Below are 21,097 nucleotides of genomic sequence, written 5' to 3'. Positions count from 1 at the left end.
AATGTGTGTGTGTATATATATACACACATGGATAGATCAATCCCAACACTTTTTCCCAAATACAAATAAATAGACCAGATTCAATCATCTAAGTCATAAATATCATTGAATCTATCACACAAAAAAACAGTGCTTAAAATAAACACAGTCAGCAGTGGACACTGTCGTACCTTGACAAAACGTAGCATTGATCCTCTTGTAGCCTTGTGGGCATTCTGTCATAGGACTGTATCCATGGTAAGCTGAACAAAAAAATTTACATCAGTTAAGTACTGATGAACTGTAGGCTTATTTAGAGAATCTGATAACTAAGTTATTATATAACTCTACGCAGAAATTCAAATACAGGTAGACTTAATTCAATCTTTTTGCATATTTACTGCTAACAATTTCCATTATCCACTCAAATTCGCTCTCAGTTAAAAAGATGACATCTTTGAAATCATCCTCACTGAAATCAAATATTCTAATAATTAGTTCTACAAACCTGCAACAAATACCATGTTGAGAAAAAATAAGGTTGAAGATTTACCCTGGAAAGTCAATGCTTTTAAAAGTGAAAATAGCTTTGGAAAGCAAAAATACATATGTGTGATGTGAAACAAATTATAGCGCACCCTTTGTTTCACCACAGTGAATTTAAATTCTTTGAAATGCATAGGAAACAGAAGCAACTAAACGTCTGAAGCAAGACAAAAAGAAAAAGGGGACACGTCTCTGATTTACCTAAAAATTTTTCTGAGTTTTAGAAGACTGTGTGACTTATTGGCTGATCAGTGGAAACTGCCAAGAGTGTAACAGCACCGCAAAATACAAAGTTCAATTTTGACAAAATAGAAAGTGTTCTGTTAAATAGATTTTTTCTGTTTATTGTTTCTTTCCTCCACTTAAGGTTGCCTTTGAGACTACAGAAAACTGCTTATTGATTCTTCAGTTGTTCTAGCATAATAAAAATGAGACCAGTAACCTCTTTGCATGTTATAAGCTAAGCTCTTGACAAAACCCAGTACTTCAGCAAACACACAGATCTAATGTTTGGCATCGTGATCACAAAAGTGATTTCAGTAAAGAGTCAATAATTGATAATTTGAATGCTACAACAGGATACATTCAACATTTGGTCAGAATTTAAAAGTTAAGCTGGCCAAAAAAAAAAAAAAAAAAAAGCATTACACTACATCCTTAGTGTACACAAACTGTCAAATTAGAACAAAGTGAGATAGCGATTTCACTTGGCATTATTTCACATGTGATGTCTGAACTGCACATAACTGCACATTTATCCCTACAGTTTAGTTCAGAACTGGAAATCAATTCATTACAAGGGGAAACAACAAAAAATACATTTTTAAACTTGTTTTAAAGTTTTTCCTATGCTTTGGAAGAATTTAAGTGATGATCTTGAGAAACAGTTTTTGGAGTAAGGTAATTTTAAATTGCTGTGATTATTTCAAATAATTGCTTAATTAGAACATAACAACATTTTCGATGTGATGAGGGACATGGCTTAGTGAGAACTATTGGTGATAGTTTGACTGGATGGTTGGACTAGATGATTTTGTATGCATTTTCCAACCTTGGTGTTTCTGTGATTCGGTGACACTTTCAAAATGGCTTGAAGCTTTGAAGTAGTTAAACACTAAAATCGTGAGGGGTACAGTGAGGTCTAAAAACATCAGTGAAACACTAACCATTAATGCTGTCAGAGTTAGATTCATTTTTGCACTGATTATGTCCTAATTTATCCGTGCTTCCCATTATAGAGCTCATTCAGTTAATATTAAAACCAAAACACCTAGTTTTTGTGGACATAATCTGTAGTACCCTGTAGATCTAACACAGTACAAGCAGAGCTCTTCCAGTTGCACATGGAGACCAGCCCATAATCTGTGCCAGGCCTTTTCCAGTGCCACAGTGCATTTTCCCTTCCACGGTGACTCAGCTGCTCTAGAAAGTTTAATGGTGGAGTGAGGTCAGAGACTTCAATCTCTCCATCCCTACTCATCCTGCTCCCACACTGAACAGGAAACAGTGGCTTATTGGCAGCCTTCTTCTTCCTTGTACTAAGAGCAGCAACATAAGCAGGTCATAGTAGTGTATGAAGCTTGTGAAGTGATGGCTAGTCATCCATGTGGTAACTGGATGGAGTCCTACATTACTTACCCTTTACTCACTCAGACAACCTGTTTATAATTACTAACTGTTACCAAGAAGCCTGAACAATCATAATATTTCCCATGTAACACAGAAATGAAGTTTGTTTTAAAGGTCTTCTTCTGTAGAAGTTCGCAGAAATAGAGATCTCCAAAAATTCTTCCTTTATTTTAATGTAACACTGAATAATCTACAGACTTAGAGACGCAGGAATTGTCTCAGGCCAAGGCACTCAGCTTTGCAACAGGACTGGTCCCTGACTGAGCAGTGGATATTTAAAGGATATATACAGGATACTTGGGCCTGGATCCAGATTTTAAAGTTCTAGTTGTGTGCCTAAGTTCAAATTGGACATCCATAAAACCCTGAGATGCTGTAAGATCACTTAAACTCCTGCAACACTCCAAATTTGATCACTTAAGTTGTTAGAAATCTGAAAACTTACCATTTACACCCATGCAGATTTTTAAAAGTTATTGCATGATTGAACAGCATTGTGCTTAAATAATTTATAAATAAGATACATAATGATAAATTGCAGATACTTCGATCAAAGCTTCCTGATCAGTTCAGTCAGTGAATGTTCTTAAAGCAACCAACTCCCCAGCCATACTTGTGATATAATGTAATTGGAGATGACACTGTATTTTAATCTGTGGAAAACAGTATACACACATTTCCTCCTCCCTAAGAAGGGCAGAAAGATAATGTACAGTGAGAGCTCCTACCTATAAAGACGAGAAGCACATCCCACTTAATTTCAAACCCTTACTTTCCAGGAATACCTTAACCACAAGAACAGGGTTATTCTAAGTAATAACATACCCTGTTCCCTCTTGAAATCACAGTTACAACTCAAAAAAACAATTCCAAATTAATTGAGTCAGAAGGCAGGGATAAGCACAACTCACACTATTAGTAATTAACAATACCAGGAAAGAGACTGAATTCCCATTCCTGTTCCAAGAAATGTTTCTTCATTTTATGGATTAAGGCATCTCCTCATAGGTATAAAATGTAGACTTGAAACTCTGCTGGCAGATGAAGGAACTCTCAATTGCCTCATCTTGAGAAAATGCGTTAGCCACTAAGGTTTTATATGAAAAGGACAATGATCCTCTCATTAGTATTTACAAAAAATTACTCAATGCATTGATAAAGGCTGGTGGAGGTTTTAGGGCTGTACATCCCAGTTGCATTCAGCCATTTCTCTGTACCCTCTAGGAGGAATCTAGGAGACCGAGATTTCAAAGGTGGTTTGCCCCAGTGTTTCCCCATTGGCTTTAACAGCATACAGAGCATGTTGGTATTATGTAGCTTCCTGAACAACATACTGCCCAGAGTGGATTTCAGGATGGGAAAGTTTGTTTTTTACTGAAGCTATGAAGAATCAGACATGGACTTCCCTTGGAACTAAGCACCGAAAATTTATATTAGTTCTTAGAATCACAGAATGGTTTGAGTTGGAGGGATCTTAGAGATCATCTAGTTCCAACCCTGCTGCCATGGGCAATTTTCCAGAGGCAAATCTGAATCTACTAGGCAATACATTCTGCACATCCACATACTTCTAATGAACAAAACTTTTAGCTGTAATTAAATTGCTACACATTTAGAGAAAGCTATAAAATCGGGACACATTTCACAATTCATAGTGATGTTACACTAATACAAAAGGAATGTCCCTGTGAGCAATTTACTAACAGGGACATTCAGAAATTTACCCCAAGTATGCTCTCTTTTGGAAGCAAAGCAGAAGGTAAACATACTCCAAAACATAAAATTTTCATGTTTCATAAAGTCGTGCAGGCTCTTCTGTGGAAGGAGAAGCCAGAGAAGTGGAAGTCAAAGTAAATTTTCTTCTGGGGTTATATTTATTACATTAGACTTGTGGACAATAGTACCTTTCCAAAATATCAAACACTGAACATGCTTCATGTATCACAATACGTGAAGGAGTACTTCTATAGGAAGTAGCCATCTGTAGGAGTAACAGTGGCCTTGGAGACCTAGATAATGACTGCAGCTTCTTGCGCCACTTTTGGGCCTGTTAACAGGGATCTAACTCCGTTCGCAACTTCACCATTTTATTCTTTCATTGAGTGATAAATATAATAAATGACAGAAGTACTGCTGGTTTTATGCAATAACCGCATAATTCATAAAAGTTTAAGAGGATAGCTGCACTTATCATCTGGAATTTCTTTCTCATTATAACATCATGTCAATTCATAACAAACCAGTGAGGAAAGTCTTTGTCACAGTTAAATTGTCAAGGAAGATACTCCAAAACAGAGCAAAAAACCATGTATAACTGATAATTTAGAGCCTAGAAAAATTTGGCTCCAAACTTGAAAGTTCATCCGCAGTCTCAGGAGGTCATTGCATTCACTCCAACCAGTAACTGGCGCCTCTATAATTTAAAATTTCTGTGCAGACTTTTTAAAAAAAATAAATAAATCCAGCTGGAAGAGGCAAGATGACTCAATGTCATTACCCTTCTTGAGAAAAATGCAACAGTGCATCATTGCCTAAGAGGAAGAAGAGGAAGCAAGAAAAAAAGAAAAAACCACAACCACACTAGCACTGTTGGCTGTGTTGAGTGCCTGCGTACTGTAACTGCTGGCATGCAAGAGAATTCCAGTTTCTGCAACCTGCCCCTAATCAAAGCATGGTGTGTTCTCTCTACTACGTTCTTTTTCTTTTCCTCCCACAAAAAAAAAAAACCAAAACAAAACAAAACAAAAATAGCAACTACTACTTGAGAAAAGAAGTTACAAACTTGTCCAGAGAATAACAACAAAGAAACACTTACATGGCTTCTTGGGACACTTCTGGCATTTGTTAAAACCCCAGGAAGTACCCACTGTTCCACAGCAGTCTTCTTGCTTTGAAAGACCAGGAAGTGCTTTGCCACACTGGAAAAGTTGGGTAAAGAATATTCAGGTTAGTGCTGTTGCATGATACTCACCTGTAGGATCATGTTTCTCTTTCAATCATCTTGGGTCAGCTTCTTGTAACTGAGGCACCAACAGATGACTAGAGCTCTTAGCCAAGTTTAAACAATGCCCATGAATGGCTCTCTGCACAGGAATGAGCAGGTTTGGTTATATTATTACCCTCTTCTGCTTCAAACTCAAAAGGAAGATAAAAGAGAAGAAAATAGATAGTATATTATTCTTCGTCACAAAACTGTCCTCCTCTGCTTTTTCGAAAGCCATGTACATTATTTTAAATAAATTACTCGCTTAAAAAAGTATTATTTTAAAGAGTATAACTGATTTCTATATTGTTATTTCCTATGTTAATAAGGCTCGACTTTCTGTTAACTTATGTTTAATGTTTGTGACTGTTACTGAAAATTGCCAAATTATTACATAAGATTCTGCTATTCAGATAACGAAGAATTAAGGAATACATGACTCTTGTCAAAGTTAGTGAGATGCATTACTCAAAATGCTTCGTGCAAATATTTAAACTGATCTTGCAATCATTTCTAAGCCAATCACTTCCTGTATTTTTTTCCTGATTAAGAAACAAAGTTAAAATGTATTTCTCTATGAGAGATAAAGACATTAAGAAGTACATCTACACTTGTCAACTAGGTTCAAAATCAAAGCACTCAAAGCGTGAGAGAAGTGCATAACAGGTGCACTTTAAAAGCAAATACTGATATAAATAGGCATTGCAGGAAATAATTCAAATGCGTTGAAGTGTGAATTTGCACTAGAGTGAATGAACCTTCCCTGATCTAACTTTTCTTCCTGACTAAATATAAAAACCTCTGAACCAAATGACCACTGGTGTTTATTTTTCAGCTTAAGATAGCTGTCTTGTCCTCCAGCACAGGCTGCATGGCCTTGTGGTTGCATTCACTTCTACTGATAACCCTGTCACTCGGTAGTGGAGATGCATGCTTCTTCTCAGCTTCCTAAAGTTCTTCTAGTATGCAAATGCTCATAGGTCACTGATGTTCCTGAAGTACAAAGTTACTCTATAAGGCTTCACAGTTTGAATACCAGCAGGACAGTAGGCCACCATACAGTACAGAGCTCTAACATATCAGTGGGTTCCCTCTTCCTATGGGGAGGACTGGCAAGGTACCATTCCAAGCATCCTCTCAGCCCCTTTCTCACACATTCCCTAGGAATATTGTGGAATATCTCAGCAACAAAGTGAAAGCAGCATAATTTAAACATCAAATAACTCATGTTTGAGCAGCCAGGAGCATCATCTGCCCAAGCCTCCTATATGAGATGGAGTTTTAGTACCAGAGCAACTTCAGCAAAGTTACTGTGTGCCTCTGCCCATCATACCTATATAATAGGTGGTAGCACCATTTGTGCCTTGAGCCACATTTGGAGATGATACATGCACAGCAGAAAGAACAGAGCACCTGGACAGGTTAGAAGATACTCTGTAGAAGCCTGCTTTCATGCGACCATCTGCAGATGGTCTTGTCCGAAATTTTCCCATGCTCCTAGGGAAAAACAATTGTATCCTGGATTGTATTTGGCAATGTTAAAGCAGTAACATATCTATGCTTTTCAGATGTAGGCCCAGGCATGCACTATCTGAGCAAAACTTTTGGGCTATCTTGCTCTCTGCTACTTGAGAACTGGCAGGATTAGTACATCACTGACCATTTCTGATCTTTCAGTTACACTCCGATCTGATTTCAGAAGCATCTCTCAGTCAGGCACAAAGGCAGGCAAGGTGTGAGAAGAGGGAATTCTGCACACCTCCAGTCTGCTGCAGCACCTCAGCTCTTCTCAAAATGGGAACTAGCTGAGGATTACTAATAATGTCTCCTCCAATTAAAAAAACTAAACTAAAAAAAAAAAAGTATAGAATACACATTACGCCTTTACACAACACTGCTCTTTTCAAGTTACATGCGAAGTGAGGGTGCTCTCAGAAGACTGTTCTACTTTATTTACATCCGCTAAACTCCTTTCAAAGAGCAGGTACTGCTTCTCCCCAGTAGGAACCTCTTAGACTCAAGTCATACTCTGTGGTAGTTTGTGAGAGCCTGCTCCAGCAATTTCTACTCAACTCTCCCTCCCTGCTTTGTGCCTCAGTTTTACAACCCTTCTCCCTCTGAAAAGAAGTGGGAGGAATTGAGGCTGATGCTGCACCTCCCCTTACGATCTCAGAAACTGAGACTTTGGGCAGCCAGGCAGATAACGTAACACCCTGTGCTCCTCGCAAGGTCACAAGCTTCAAGGACACATTCCAGCAGTATGCACATGAAGAGGCAAGACTACACTGACATGACAGCCAACACGCCATCATTAACTAGTATTTTCTTCTCCCCCCTAAAATAGAAAAGGTGTAATCTAGCAATAGTAAATGAAAGGCAAAATAAAGGTTAAAAATTAGAAAGGAAAAAAGGAAAGGAGGAGGAAGATGGACTGAAGCCTATTTTGAGTTTAGGTGTGGTGCTATAGCGTTTGCACTCTACTGAAAATCATGATCTCCGTGGTCATAACTTTTTCAAATTTCCATAAAAAACCATGAGCAAAAATAAGGATGCCAAAGTCTGAGTCATCTGGCAACTGTGGTTTGTAGTCCTGTCAGTAAAAACTGGCAATGTTTAAAGGTGCTGCTCCCACTGCCTCTATGGTGAATTAAAGCTTGAAGAATCGATAATAATTTGGTTAGCGTCCAGATCATTGTAGAAACTGGCCAGCGAGGAAAAGCCAACTGCCACATGGGGCTCCTTGTAGTATGAGGCCTATGTAATTTTGGAGCTATGTATCAGAAAAAATGATTGCTCTGTAAAGTACTAAGCCAAGCAGAAACAGCGCATTCTTCTACGGCTAATAAACCCTAATTTCTCTGGTAACTCTAACAGCACTTCAGACACTCTCAATACTCATGGCACTGCACAAGCTGTTTCCGAGCCAGTAACAATTTCTTACGATGTTCCTCCCTTTCTCAGGCCCTAAGCATTACTGAATTGAAGCTCTGTTTCTAGAGGTCTCAAGAACTTTTAGGTAATTTCTCTCCTCGTCAAAAATCTTATCCACTTCCTACCACTGAGAAGAACTCATTAGTTCTTCAGAAAGTCTATTCCAGTCTCTGAGTCACAAGTGACTGGAAAAGTCACTTGGGGGAATCCATGCCTATTTTTAGTTTGTCTCACTATTCAATACAACTCCAACACATAAGCACAGGACTAAAATAAGCGATGAAGCTAAACACGTGCACATAGCTTGTATTATGCATGAAGGTGACGCCATTTTCTATGCTTAGGTTTACAACTTTCTATCCATCATCCATACATATTTTAAACTAATCCAGCCTTATTCCTGAGGGCTTCTGGAAAACTCCTCACAGAGAGAGAACAGATTTTCATGAATGATACATCTGTCACAAGGTTATGGTTTTGACATGATTCCTATTGGCTCAAAAGGTAAAAAAGACATGAAGGATTGGTATAAAAGAGCTTAAACTGTGCTGAAAGGGGCTCAGCAGTAGCAGCACTATGAAGCACACATGGTACTGCTATAAAACAAAGTTCTTCCAGGGTAAAGCACTCACAGACACTGAAAGTATTGTTTCGAGTCCACATATTTTCTCCATGCGTGCCTGGGCTTCTATGCCAATATTTTATATAACCGGAGGAAGTACCAAATATTCCCGCTGTTCGACTGGAATTCTGGCTGACCCTGTGCTGGTGCACAAAGGCAACCCCAAGCCACATCACCTCTTTGTTCCCTTGTCCAGCGTCTGTCCCACCTCCACGGTGCTAACAGTACTTGAGTTGTGCACCACTACTAATATCTTTTCCAATGCTTGGGAAAAGGAAGGATTACATCCTCGAAATCCCCCCGCTAAGGCAGTAGGAGGAATGTATTCAGCTCCTGTTGAAGTGCAGTAGGGAGCCCAGTCCAGCAATTAGTGTCAGGACAGTCGCAAAGGGCTCTGATAAAGGACCAGAAGGTTTCCTGAGACTCTCACTCCTGCGTGACCCATCTACAAATCCCTGTCACGAGCTATTAGTTAAAACCACAATACAGGCATAAATAAAGGAGTGTCACATGATTAACTATGATTGAAATCGATAGGTGCTTTGCCCGAGTTAATAGCTAATGACTCTGGGATTCAGCTCCAAAGACCGCATTTCACATACCACAATAGCAAAAGAGAATGGATACACTGTTTAACTTTCTGTAAACTATTCAACAGGCACAGACCTTGGATTGTTACTTCTTTCTCCCTTTTTTTTTTTTCCTATAGGTATTACAAAAAGCGTAGGAAACCCCAAACTCAATAAACCCTATTACTGAAACAATTAACAAACACACTTAATTAGCGTACTGACCATAAGCTGAGTGACAGGTTGATACAAATGAAGAGCATTATCCGCTGTAGCACTGGCACACTAGCAGCCATTGTCTCAAAAGCAGAGGAGAGAACTTAAATGCTTCCAGACTTTCTAAAAGAACTGGTAAAGAATTTGCTTTGGCTTAACTAGAACATTCTTCTTAGGCAAGCAAAAATCACCCAGCTTTCTTTTATTCGAGTAATTAGAACAATGTTTGGTGTTTCTGGTATCTCATACATCTTTTAATCTCCTGATACTTCGGGGTATTGATTTTGCAAAAAATCCATTGTGAATGAAGCATCAATCCTGCAAATGAATCCACACTGATTTCTGACAGTCTATTTGTTTAAAAACTTCAGAAGCCAAACCATGAGCTTCAAGGAATTCCAGACAGTTATTTTATTTTATGAGATGGTATTTTTAAGACTATTCTAAAGAAAAAAAAGTACTTTAGAAGTGCTTTAGGAGAAAAAGCACCAAAATGGAGCAGAAAATTTTACTTCCATCATTTTTTTCTTGCCTTAAGAATACAAATACAGAAGTTTATTTCATACAGTTGTCAAAAAATAAAAAAATAAAAAAATAAAAAAAAAATTCTGAAATTTACCTGCAAAGCAAACATTTTATTAAATCTGAAGTTCACGAGGGGCATTCTTATGGCTGAGTGAATAACTTCAGTTGGCATATTACTACTGTCATCACCTCCAGACTACATGTGCTATGAACATACTGCATACAGTAGGGACAGATAAGATTAGGTCACTCACTAAAAACAATCAACATACTTTGCTACTCAGCAGTGATCTAAGTTCTGCTCCTAAAAAGTGTGTGCGTGCTCTCTAAGTTCAGTACACGGTCACTGTGTGTCCTCATGTCAACCAAGTTAAGTAAACGCCTGATGATTTGCAGTCAGAATTTATGGTGATACAGCACTGATACAGCACTGACAGTTCCTAAGTTTTTCTGGCTGTCACCTATCGCTTGTGTGATTTTGTATTTTACCAACTCCAACAGCAGAGAGGAGGGGGGTTGCTCAAATCAAGATAAATGTTTCCTGTAAGAGGCATTACTGAAAAAGAAACAATTTTCATTAAAATGTATCCCACAAAAATGCTGATCAACTGACTTCTGCTTATCAAACATATTTGTTGCTGTTCAGAACAAAGCAGCCCTTGAAACATATCTGAATGCATATGTATAACTATCAAAAAGATGCTTCTCTTGTCTGCTATAAATGATACATTTTGGTTTTCTTTAATAGGATATTTCAATGTTTTATCATAATATACTAAGCCTTGCCTCATAATACCAGAACAACTCTAATTCAGGTTCCCTACTCAATGGGGTCATAATAAGTGCAGATCTTTTCTACAACACTTTTCACGGCATTTTGCAAGACACCACAAAGCATCATTCATTAAACCACTGACAAACAAGGGGTACAACATGTCACCTGAAAACTGTGGTATGCAGTTGATCTGAATTTAATACAATCCCCAAAAAGAGGGTCAGAAGAGAGCATTATTAACTGAAATGATTTCTGTGACCATTTCAGAGAGTGGACCATACATTCTCTGCAACTGCGTCAGTACAACTGAGAGACAGGAAAGAGGAATGAACAAATATAGCAGAGCTGGTTTCCTAGACAGTGTCTCGTCTGGGCGTTTTGGAATGTTGCTTCCATCCAGGCAAGGATATTAAAATCAGTCTTTCTTCAGAATTAAAAAGAAAATAATTATTTTGTTTTGAAGTTATACCAGAAGTCTCCTTAAGTAAAACAGATATTTAAGAAAAACAGCCATAAAGAGTCTCGCCTTAGAGAAATCTGGAATCAGCTTCTACAATTCCTAGCTGTTTTGCAAAAAACACCCTCCTCTTCATAGTTATGCAAAAGAGAGACCAAAACAATTCTGAGAAGACAAACGAACAAACAAAAAAAAAACCAGCCAAAATACTGAAATGTAGGAACCATTAAAAAATGCAAGAAAAATTTTAACAGACTCAAAGTGTACCCAAGGTTAGAAAACATCAGCTTACTTCTCTTTATATAAATTTCAGTAGATAGTAGGTATCTGCTTTCTTTCCTCAATTTAAAAGCAAAGCACTCATAAAGCAAATTTAATGGCATTTGAGATTAACATAACACTTGTTATTAGGTGCACTGCTGACAACGTAGAAGTACTTTGGGAAAGATATCCTGTGTCATAACAAAAGCATATGTATTAGAATTACAGTCAAAAGCAGCTGAAGAGGAAGAACTAAGAAAGAAAAAGAAATTGAACCACCCTTATTCACTTGCTTTTTAAATACAATTTTACAAATCAGTGCTTGAGGATGACTCCATGTTTCAGAAACACAGTATGCCTGGCAGTACAGAACCTTGCAGAACACCATGTCCTTATGGAAGGCACAGAAGCTTACAGTGCTGACCACAACTCAACTGCTCTCCATCTGATGTAGCGTTTTTATCCTATCGCTCCTGTCGTATTTGTTTTCTAACTCCAGGTCTATAACTTCTCAACATCATTTTACACACAACAAGGAGTTCAGGAACAAGTTTGACCCCTGCTGTTTTACAACAACAATCACTTTCTGGTCTGCACCTTAACTGCCTGCTTACGCTATGCTGTGCAAAAATCTTGTTGCTATCAGGAAAGCGTTGATGAACCACCACTGATGTACGTGGTGTAACATAGTAAGCTATCATGTAACGTAGTAAGCTCTCCTGAAGCAATCACTGTAACACCTTCCAGAGGGGAACTATTTGTTAAATGCACTGATGGGAGAAAAGAGGGGCAGCCAGAATTGGCGAATCAACATTAGTTGAAAGCCATTCAGAAGATTATTTACTTCTGACATTTTTTTTCCCAAATTCTAATATTAACATTACTTCTGTAGTTACTCTCTTCATTTTATTTCCCAATGCTGAGGTCAATCCACAGAACAGTCACAATTAAGGAACATATACAAACATGTGTGTATGTATTTATGAAAACATAAATCTTCTTTATGTATTCTAACTAAAATAGGAAATTTCATCTAGCCACTCTCAATCACTGTCCTTCTCTTTTGTCCTTCTAAGCACATAGACCACTGTCTTTTCACAAACCTTTTAGTATCCTTTTCTCATGGTCACTGCTTTTGGCTATAGTCACTTGTGATACCACAGACAAGTGAGCAAATATGAGGTCTAGAAGAATTTCTGTTCTGAATAAGGAGTGAACTAATGCTTGACAATATGATGAGGTTCTTCAACTGTCTGCGGCATAATGTCCTCCAAGCTTCAATTCAGGATGGCTCCAGTTGCTAAATTAAACAGTATGCACTCTGTTGGAATTCGACTGCAGAAAACACACCCTGGCTATTGTGGGATTTGAGTACAGCAACCGGCCTACAGTTTGTTCAGGACTACTGCTTTTTAATAAGACACATTAAAGGAATTTAACTAAGGTGGGGTGAGAAAGAATGCAATGAGAGACAATGAATATTCCACAGAAGGCTGTGGGGAAAAAAATTTAAAAAAAAAAAGAAGAAAAAGAGAAAATGTTATTTTAACAAAATTCAAGAAAGAAGATGGAGAGTGAAAGGAATATTAAAAAAAAATAAAATGATAAAATGGCTACACATACACAAAAAGCAGTAAAGATTCTGATACTTATGGTCCAGGCTAAAAATGTTAAGTTCAGCTAATCCTTATTTTAAAGTTGGTTGATTTGCCTGCAGGAGGCCACACACACATCCTTCCACTCCATTCTGCTCTATAGACAATAAAATCACCTCTGATCTCAGGATATTTAATAAAACATTTCCCAAGCCAACTATACAATCCGCCCTGCAAAAAAATGTCTAAACACTGATAATGGTTGAAAAAGTAAGGATACCAGAATTATCTAGTCTAAACTCCCGAAAGATCTTGCAACATGTTGCTATTAATGAAGAAAAACTAAATTTAGCAGCTTGTCTGTACAAATAAAAAGAATACTTGTATTTAGGAAAGCCAATATTAAAAAAAAAAAAAAAAAAAAAAAAAAAAAAAAAAAAAAGCAAGTTATTTTAGAACGTGCCTATGTAAGAATAAATAACACTGCATATTTTCCAGCTAAAGGTATATTTAAAACATGCAGATAAATAATATTCACTGTCTGACTGCAGGAAAAGCATATTAACATTTCAATTTCAAAATTGAAAGGAGAATAAGTCACTTGAATCTATGTTTTCTGCAAGGTCTTAAACAAATGCTCTACAGAACACTACCCTACAGCTCCATTTATAAATGGAACTATAAAATTAAATAACAAAAAAATCTAACTATGTTCTTGTCCAAGACAGAGACCTAAATATGAATGAAGTTTGTAAAAAATGGGAACACATTATTCTAAACTAAGAGGCAGTCTCCATTCTTGAGAGCACTGCAAAGGCACAGTTTTTCAGGGGAGTATTAAAAAACAAAAACCAATGGAAAAAATCAAGACTGAGCATTTAATAGGTTTCTAAGTCAGGCCTGAAGATGATGCGAGTAGATTTCCCCTTTCCTCCCCTTTTAAAACCATTGCAATGTGAGTGACAAGTACTGCACAGAGCACGTTTTAGATATGGATAAATATTTGAAATATCCCCCTTGTGCCCACACCAGAAAGAACAGACGTGAAATTTACCCAGCATAATAGGTAAAAAATAAAAGGTACAAAGCTTAACATTCAGAGGAAGGAATTTTATCTTCATTAATTAATTAATTGCAGTATTTTAAAACATTACATGATAATGCCATGTTTGTTAGAATTCTCATTCTTTTGAAATAGGGATTGATTTACTTTTTTACATAGGCATAGTGTCTTTCAGTCAAATCCATAAACTTCCAGTTGAACACATACTTCAACTTGCCAGAATCAGACTCCCAAGTTAAGGCTTTAATGTTATTGAAATAGACAAGCTCAAAGATCTCATCAGTATGAACTAACACTGTGGATAACAAATCAAGCATTTAACAGTGAAGACTAGCATTTAATGTTCCATATGCAAAGTTAACTCTGATTTTTAGAAATGCCGAAGGCGGACAATGAGAATAAAAAAATTACGTCTTAAAAATTCAACCTTGGCAAGGTGATAAGCAGTTGGTAATGGTGTCTCACTAACATTCTTGCAAGCTATCCATATATCTACATATATGCGGAAATATATAAATATGATAATGCTGTGTTGCTCAAGAGCCTGAAAGAAAATATGATTTTGAACAGTCATTTGAAAAGTATGAGTGAAATAGTATGTGTGATTATACTGTTTTAAAATGAAGTAAAGTTTTAATGATTTAGCAAACTCTCGGTTGGCTTTCCTGATTTCTCTATTCCATTCAATGGTCACATTTAAATAGAGTCAAAACATTAGCCTATAATACTGACAAACCTAGGTAGTTGTTGAAAAGGAATTTAAGAGAAGACTACAACTCCTTGATAAACTCTGACCGCTGAGATGCACATGCAATTGGGCTCATTAAAGCAAAAAACGGTCCAAGCTGTGGAAGATGGTATAACTTTAAACGTTTGATCAGAAGAGATAGAGCTATGACTTGAGTCATTGTTTTATTTGGAAAAATGGCTCATAAATGGAGAAGAGGCAGCAAAAATACTTTGAAATCAGAACATGGGGGATACAAATCTACAGAAACTTAACATATCTCTTGAAAGAACAGCAGGTTTCAGAACAATGTTACTTTCTAAACTATTTTACAGTTTATTCTCAAAAGAATTTTCTTTTGAGAAAGGATAGTCAAATGCATCTTATCCCTGTAGTTGATGAAGAATCATACAGAATCACAAAATGGCTTGGGTTGGAAGAAACCCCAAATACTGTCTAATTCCAATCCCCCTCCCCTGCCCTGTTGTGGATGGGGTTGCCAATCACTACCCAGATCATACTTCCCAGGAACCCATCAAGCCTGGCAGAATTATTTCAGTCTTTCATAGTGTTGTTTTAAAGGCATTTGTCTCAAAAACCTAAGCAGATATTTCTTACCTGTGTTCCAATAGTCTCCTGGAAGCAGCGTCCAAGCTGAGTTTTAACTGAAACAGGAAACACATGAGGAATGGGTTGTTGATTTGTGTAAGTAGCATGTCCTTTCTGGGTCTTCTGATATGGAAGACCTTGGTAAGAGACCTGTGGATGTCCTGGCTGAGGTACTTTCGATTTTTGTCCTGTTGATGCACTGTCAATTCTTGAAACTTGATGGATCTGAACTGAAGCTTCAGGGGGATGTTTCACATGGATATTCACTATGTTAGGAGGGAACTTCACTAAAATAATTGAAAGAAAAACACAGAAAAGTTAGTAGTAAAATACATACATAAAATAGATCCCAGGCACCTCTAAGACATCTCTTTTTTGTACATCAGAATTTGGATGAATTGATTTAACGAGACAAAAATGTAGACAACCCTCAAAGTTTGGGATTAGAAGGAAGGGTGAATGAATGCATACAGTCTGATTTACAAAGCAAGAAAACGAAAACTTCACGGAGAAAAGAAAGACATTATAGGACTGTAAAGGCTGCTACATAAACATGGATGTCAAACTGACTGGTGCGAGATTAAGATTTGTGGTCATAATGCGTAGAAAGAATCTCATTCAAAGTTCCAAAATTCAAATTCTACCAGGTTATTTTTGGATATATAGTAAGTTTTATTGTCTTTTTCAGATCTATGATCTTTCTCTGGAACACAGAAAACGCTTCAGATTTCATTTCTTCACCTTTATATACCTGCCAAGTCTGGAGTTTGCCCCTGCAATGGCTGCCAGCATCTCAATATCTAAAACCACCACTCCCATCACTAAACTTTGAATCCAGGATTTGGCAGATAAAGAGGGAGGAAATGTTTTTCAGATATATATATATGTATGTATTACATGGTCGTAGTTTTAATTCTAGTTATAGATTGAGAACCTCTGAACATTTAGTGTGCATTGGTCTGTTTACGAGCCTCAAGCCTCTTTTCATTGAAACAAAAATGTCCTTAAAACATTCAACTCAGTTGAGTAGTTTGGGAGAGGATAAGGGAAAGAAATATGTAAGAAGTTTTACTGTTAGTAAGTTGAATAACAAAGTTAACATTTACTGTGTCTGGTTAGAGCTCTCTGGTCAGCAAGTACTGCATAGACCAAATTGAGGCCAGTCAATAACTAAACATCAGACTGCTTCGACAACAGACAAATGTCATGACATTACTTCCTCTAAAATGCATACTGGATTGCTGAGTCTTTTGAATTTCCTCCTTGCTCTTTTAAACTCATCTAGATATTTTTACATCTCACAAATTTCACCCTCACAGCTTCATTTCTTGGAAAGCATACTTCATTTATCTTAGCTGTTTTGTAATAATATTATTTTGTAGAATTTCTTCTTCTCACATTATTTTGATTTTACCAGGCATATTTTCAGTATTAACTGGTCTCTTATAGTTATTCTTAGGGAAAACAAACAAACAAAGCCAACAAACCGAAAAAAAGGAACAAAAAAAGAAAGACCCCCAAATTTATGTCTACTTTGTTCTGCATTTAGGAAAACCTTCAGAATATTCCCAAGAGCAACACCAATAAGAAGGTAGTATTAAGTCAGGAAAATATGGCTTCAGGGTCTTACTGGCTCTTCAAACCTTGCTTGTAGCAGAAAACAACCTAAATCAAAATTTAAGCTAAGTGAGATCTATTTCAGGTAAATGCATGAAGATTCAGAAGGAGAAGTAGTGAAGCCTTTCTAATTCTACTAGGGAAGATGGCTTTTGAAGGGTGATTCAAGTGAGAATAGTTTACCTGTGATAAGAACATAACTAATACTAAATCATTATCTGTATTCCAAATCATAACTGTTTTATGTATGAAAGGGATCTCTTTCACTAGCTTTTCTGCCTGGCATATCTGCCGGGTTTTAAACTGGAAGAGAGTAGATTTAGACTAGATATTAGGAAGAAATTCTTTACTGTGAGAATGATGAGACACCGGAACTGTGAGAGGTTGTAGATGCCCCCTCCCTGGAGATGTTCTCAAGGCCAGGCTGGATGGGGCTGTGAGCAGCCTGGTCTAGATGGAGGTGTCCCTGCCTGCAGCAGGGGGTTGGAACTACATGATCTTAAAGGTCCCCTCCAACCCAAACCATTCTATGATTCCCAAGCAGCATTATCACAGATCTCCTCTCCAGGTTTTGAACTGCTGCACAGATCTGCTGATTAATTTTGATTTCTATTAGCCATTTCAGGATGAAATGTTTTGCACTTTTCTTGAACGAAATTAGCCATTCCTCCCTACAACACCCTCATTTAGGAATGTAAAAGGGAAGCAAACATTTTTAACTGTTGATAGTTCTAATGTGGAATTGAGGGACAGGAAAAATATTTAAGAGGTTAGACTCCTAAGCGATGAGAGATCTATTTTGTGTTTTTAAGACAGGCACTCTAAATCTGAAAATTTTAAAGAGTACTTTTATGTTTCAACATTTTGTCTACAATAATCTGATCTGGAGTTAAACAGCCACAGAAATAAATTTCTGTGCTCCTAAATGTGTTTCTGTCCTTCCCCACACCACCATACCCCATTTCTAGTGAGAAACACTCCGGAGAGCTTTAGGGACTAATACTTGAACATGTCACTGGAAACTATTTCCACCACCTTCTTTACAGCATTTATGTAGTAGTAGAAAAACCTTTTTTCTTTTTTTCTTTTGTTCCTTTGACATTGGTTATACTATCTGGAAAGACAGTTCTGTATAATTGAATGATATCATGGACTCCCTACTTCATAAAGCTGACTATTAAATTAACTTCCAGGACTCTGCCAATTGATATAACAAAGATAAACATAGATTGCATAGTTAGTTTTATGTTAGATTTTTTTTTCAATCCTGATAAGTAAATAAAATCAATTCCAAATGAAAAAAGCAATTATATCAATAAAATAAATTACCTTTTACACCTTGCTGTCCAGACATTGTCAGTGGTAAAGTATGAGTTGAGTGAATAATTTGTGATCCTACAGCCTTATTCATTTGTTGTGGGTGATGATACAGTTTTGGAGTATTGCCATTCTGCACGGGGATCTGACAAAGTTTGCCGGTGTAATTAGGAGGGCACTGGCATTTATCTCTAGAACTGCACTGGCCTCCATTCATGCAGGGAAGATGGCAAATAACTGAAACAAAAGCAGAAAGAAAAGTCTTGTTAATGACTTTAACTGTAATTACAATCAGTATTATCTGACTACATGTCACACGACAGTCAAAGAGGAAAGGAAAAAGGCTGAGACCTTTATTCATCTGACAGTTGAGGAACGACTATCTATCTGACACACTTTGATTGCCTTGTGGAAGAGCAACTTTCCTTCCCCTCCTTCTGCACCCTCTGCCTGGTCCACATCTTCTTTTCGTGAGAAACACAGCAAGAACATTCTTCTTTCAGAGGTACCACTATTTCATTATGCTTTTAAGCAAGACTCTGAAGGAATACTGTGCCTGGCTGCACCTTTATTGTACAGGTATTTCTATTCAGTCAGCCTTCCATTTCTATTACCTTGGACCTCCTAACCTTCTCTGAAAGACAATGGAAAAACTCCACTGGAGAGTAAACTGTACTGAGGAAAACTTCTTTTCACTGTAAACCTCAGCTACTCTCAGGAAAACCACGTCTTACTGAGTGCCCATGTTTTTGCTTGACATTTCTCTCTCAGATAAAATAATTTGTACAGACTTGTTGATGATGTTGATGTACAGACTTGTTATAAAAGTGTAAACTCTATTAAAATAATTTCAGAGACAAATTTCCAAGTCATTAAAATGCTGAAATTCTAATATAAAGAGAAGGCATATTACCCCTGTGCCAGTTAGCATTTGTACATTTACAGCAATGTAAACTATCAGACAAAACATTAAAAAAAAACAACATCAAATGAAAAATGTTTCTTAACTTACATACAAACAGCTCAGTACATTCTAAAAATGTGGTATAGGTCTTTATAATCATGACAATCTAACTGAACTGTCAACATTTTCAAGAATTAAGTGATATAAAAACAAGATTAATACTGTACTTTTGTACAAGGCAAGCTAAGGTCATTTTTTTCAAAAGTTTGAGATTTCTGGAAAAATAACAAGTGTATCCATTTGTTATCTGTTTTAAGATAAGACTCTGGCTGAATGAATAATTTAAGAAAAAAATCTAGACTTGCAGCAATTATGCAAGTAATTTTCTTGGATTGCTATGGCTCAGTTTATATTGAATTACAATGAAAATGTAGAACTGTAGATAAGATCATTAGGAACCTGGAGCTCGTTGGCCCAAGGGGTATCATCTCTAGACCTCCACAGCTTGTTGCCATTATTAATACTAATAACAGTACTGGAAAAAGAATTCATATGTTGTGTGTCACAAGAAGGCAAACAGGACATTGAGCAGCTTTGTAATTCACTTGGCCCAGAAGTGCTACAGAAACACAGCAACTAGACTGCCCTGGAGCAGAGCATCATAGCATTGACAGGATGTGGGATGTGCTCACCTCATCACCAAGATGGGTCAGTACACAAACATAAACAACTAAAACTGTTTTTTTCTGCCCTATTCTGCAAGTGTTTATTTAATATTTTTATTGCCTTATCCCAATTTTCCAGTTCATATAAACTGACCAAAAGTACTTCAAGCCATAGGACTGCAAATCAGCAGCAAGATGCTAAGATGCCTTCAAAAGGCAGTCTAGCCTTCTCCATGACAGGCCTCGATTTTTTGGTCATTAGAAAGCTGTTGTGACTTCATCCAAGCATACAAAAGACATCCTTGCAGAAAAGACCATACTTCAGAACAAAATGAAAGGCAATTTGATCCCAGTAGTAATGAAAGCAATTCTCTCACACCAATTCTTTACGTACTGGCCAAGTGAGCAGGTTTACCTTAACGGCAACAACGCACAATGACTCTCAGATGCTTGCAAAGATCTGCTTAAGCAAGGCTGAGAACACATTGCACAATAACACAGCCTTAAGCAGTATCAGGTGATAGCAGTCAGGCTTTTGAGAGGAGCAACGTGAATCAAAAGGTCTCACTGAGGAAGGCATTAAAAAGCCTAACCCATCAACTTTCCTTCTGCTCTCCCTGGCCCCAAGACGACAAGGAAATGAGCAAAAAACAACCTTTAAATAATACAGACATACTCTGTATTTTCACCAAAGCCAATCAATTTCTTCTGAGTACCTGTTCCCATAAAGCAGCTGGTTTCGGGAAGGCAGCATCACTGGGTAACCCTCCCTGACCAGACACTCCTCTTCTGAAAGCAGACCAAAAGTTCTGCTTCAAAGAGTTGTGCTAAACATTCCGGACAGGAAGATAACAACAGAATAGGACTTCTTGTCCTCTCTCCATAGTGATTTGCAGTGATTATTCACATAAGTAACTTGTGCAATTAATGCAAACAAACTACTTAAAAAACAAGTCTAAAAATTAATAGTGAAGAATGTATCGATTTCCATCTTTTGAGTGTCTGGCCTACTGCATGAAGAATGAATTTTAAATGAGCCTACACTACATATATTCTGAAAACATAAAATTCTGTAATAAAAATAAATAAATATGGAACTATACAATT

The 21,097-nt window shown here is 37.2% G+C and overlaps 1 protein-coding gene across 6 annotated transcripts in view; it reads right to left on the bottom strand.

The window, feature by feature from the left end:
* LTBP1 (latent transforming growth factor beta binding protein 1) overlaps positions 1-21,097 on the bottom strand; it is a 181,009-nt gene that overhangs the window by 79,740 nt on the left and 80,172 nt on the right. For all 6 annotated transcript variants that reach the window (XM_048937549.1, XM_048937545.1, XM_048937546.1 and 3 more), the window contains 4 exons: positions 18,434-18,658; positions 15,497-15,774; positions 4,970-5,072; positions 171-242 (listed from right to left, as the gene is read on the bottom strand). In XM_048937549.1, coding sequence (XP_048793506.1) covers positions 171-242; positions 4,970-5,072; positions 15,497-15,774; positions 18,434-18,658 — 678 coding nt within the window. The remainder of the gene's footprint in view (positions 1-170; positions 243-4,969; positions 5,073-15,496; positions 15,775-18,433; positions 18,659-21,097) is intronic.

This window comes from Lagopus muta, chromosome 2 (assembly GCF_023343835.1).
Source record: "Lagopus muta isolate bLagMut1 chromosome 2, bLagMut1 primary, whole genome shotgun sequence".
NCBI lineage: Eukaryota > Metazoa > Chordata > Aves > Galliformes > Phasianidae > Lagopus > Lagopus muta.
The sequence above is the reverse complement of the archived record's forward strand: the minus strand, read 5'-3'. Positions and strand labels throughout refer to the sequence as shown.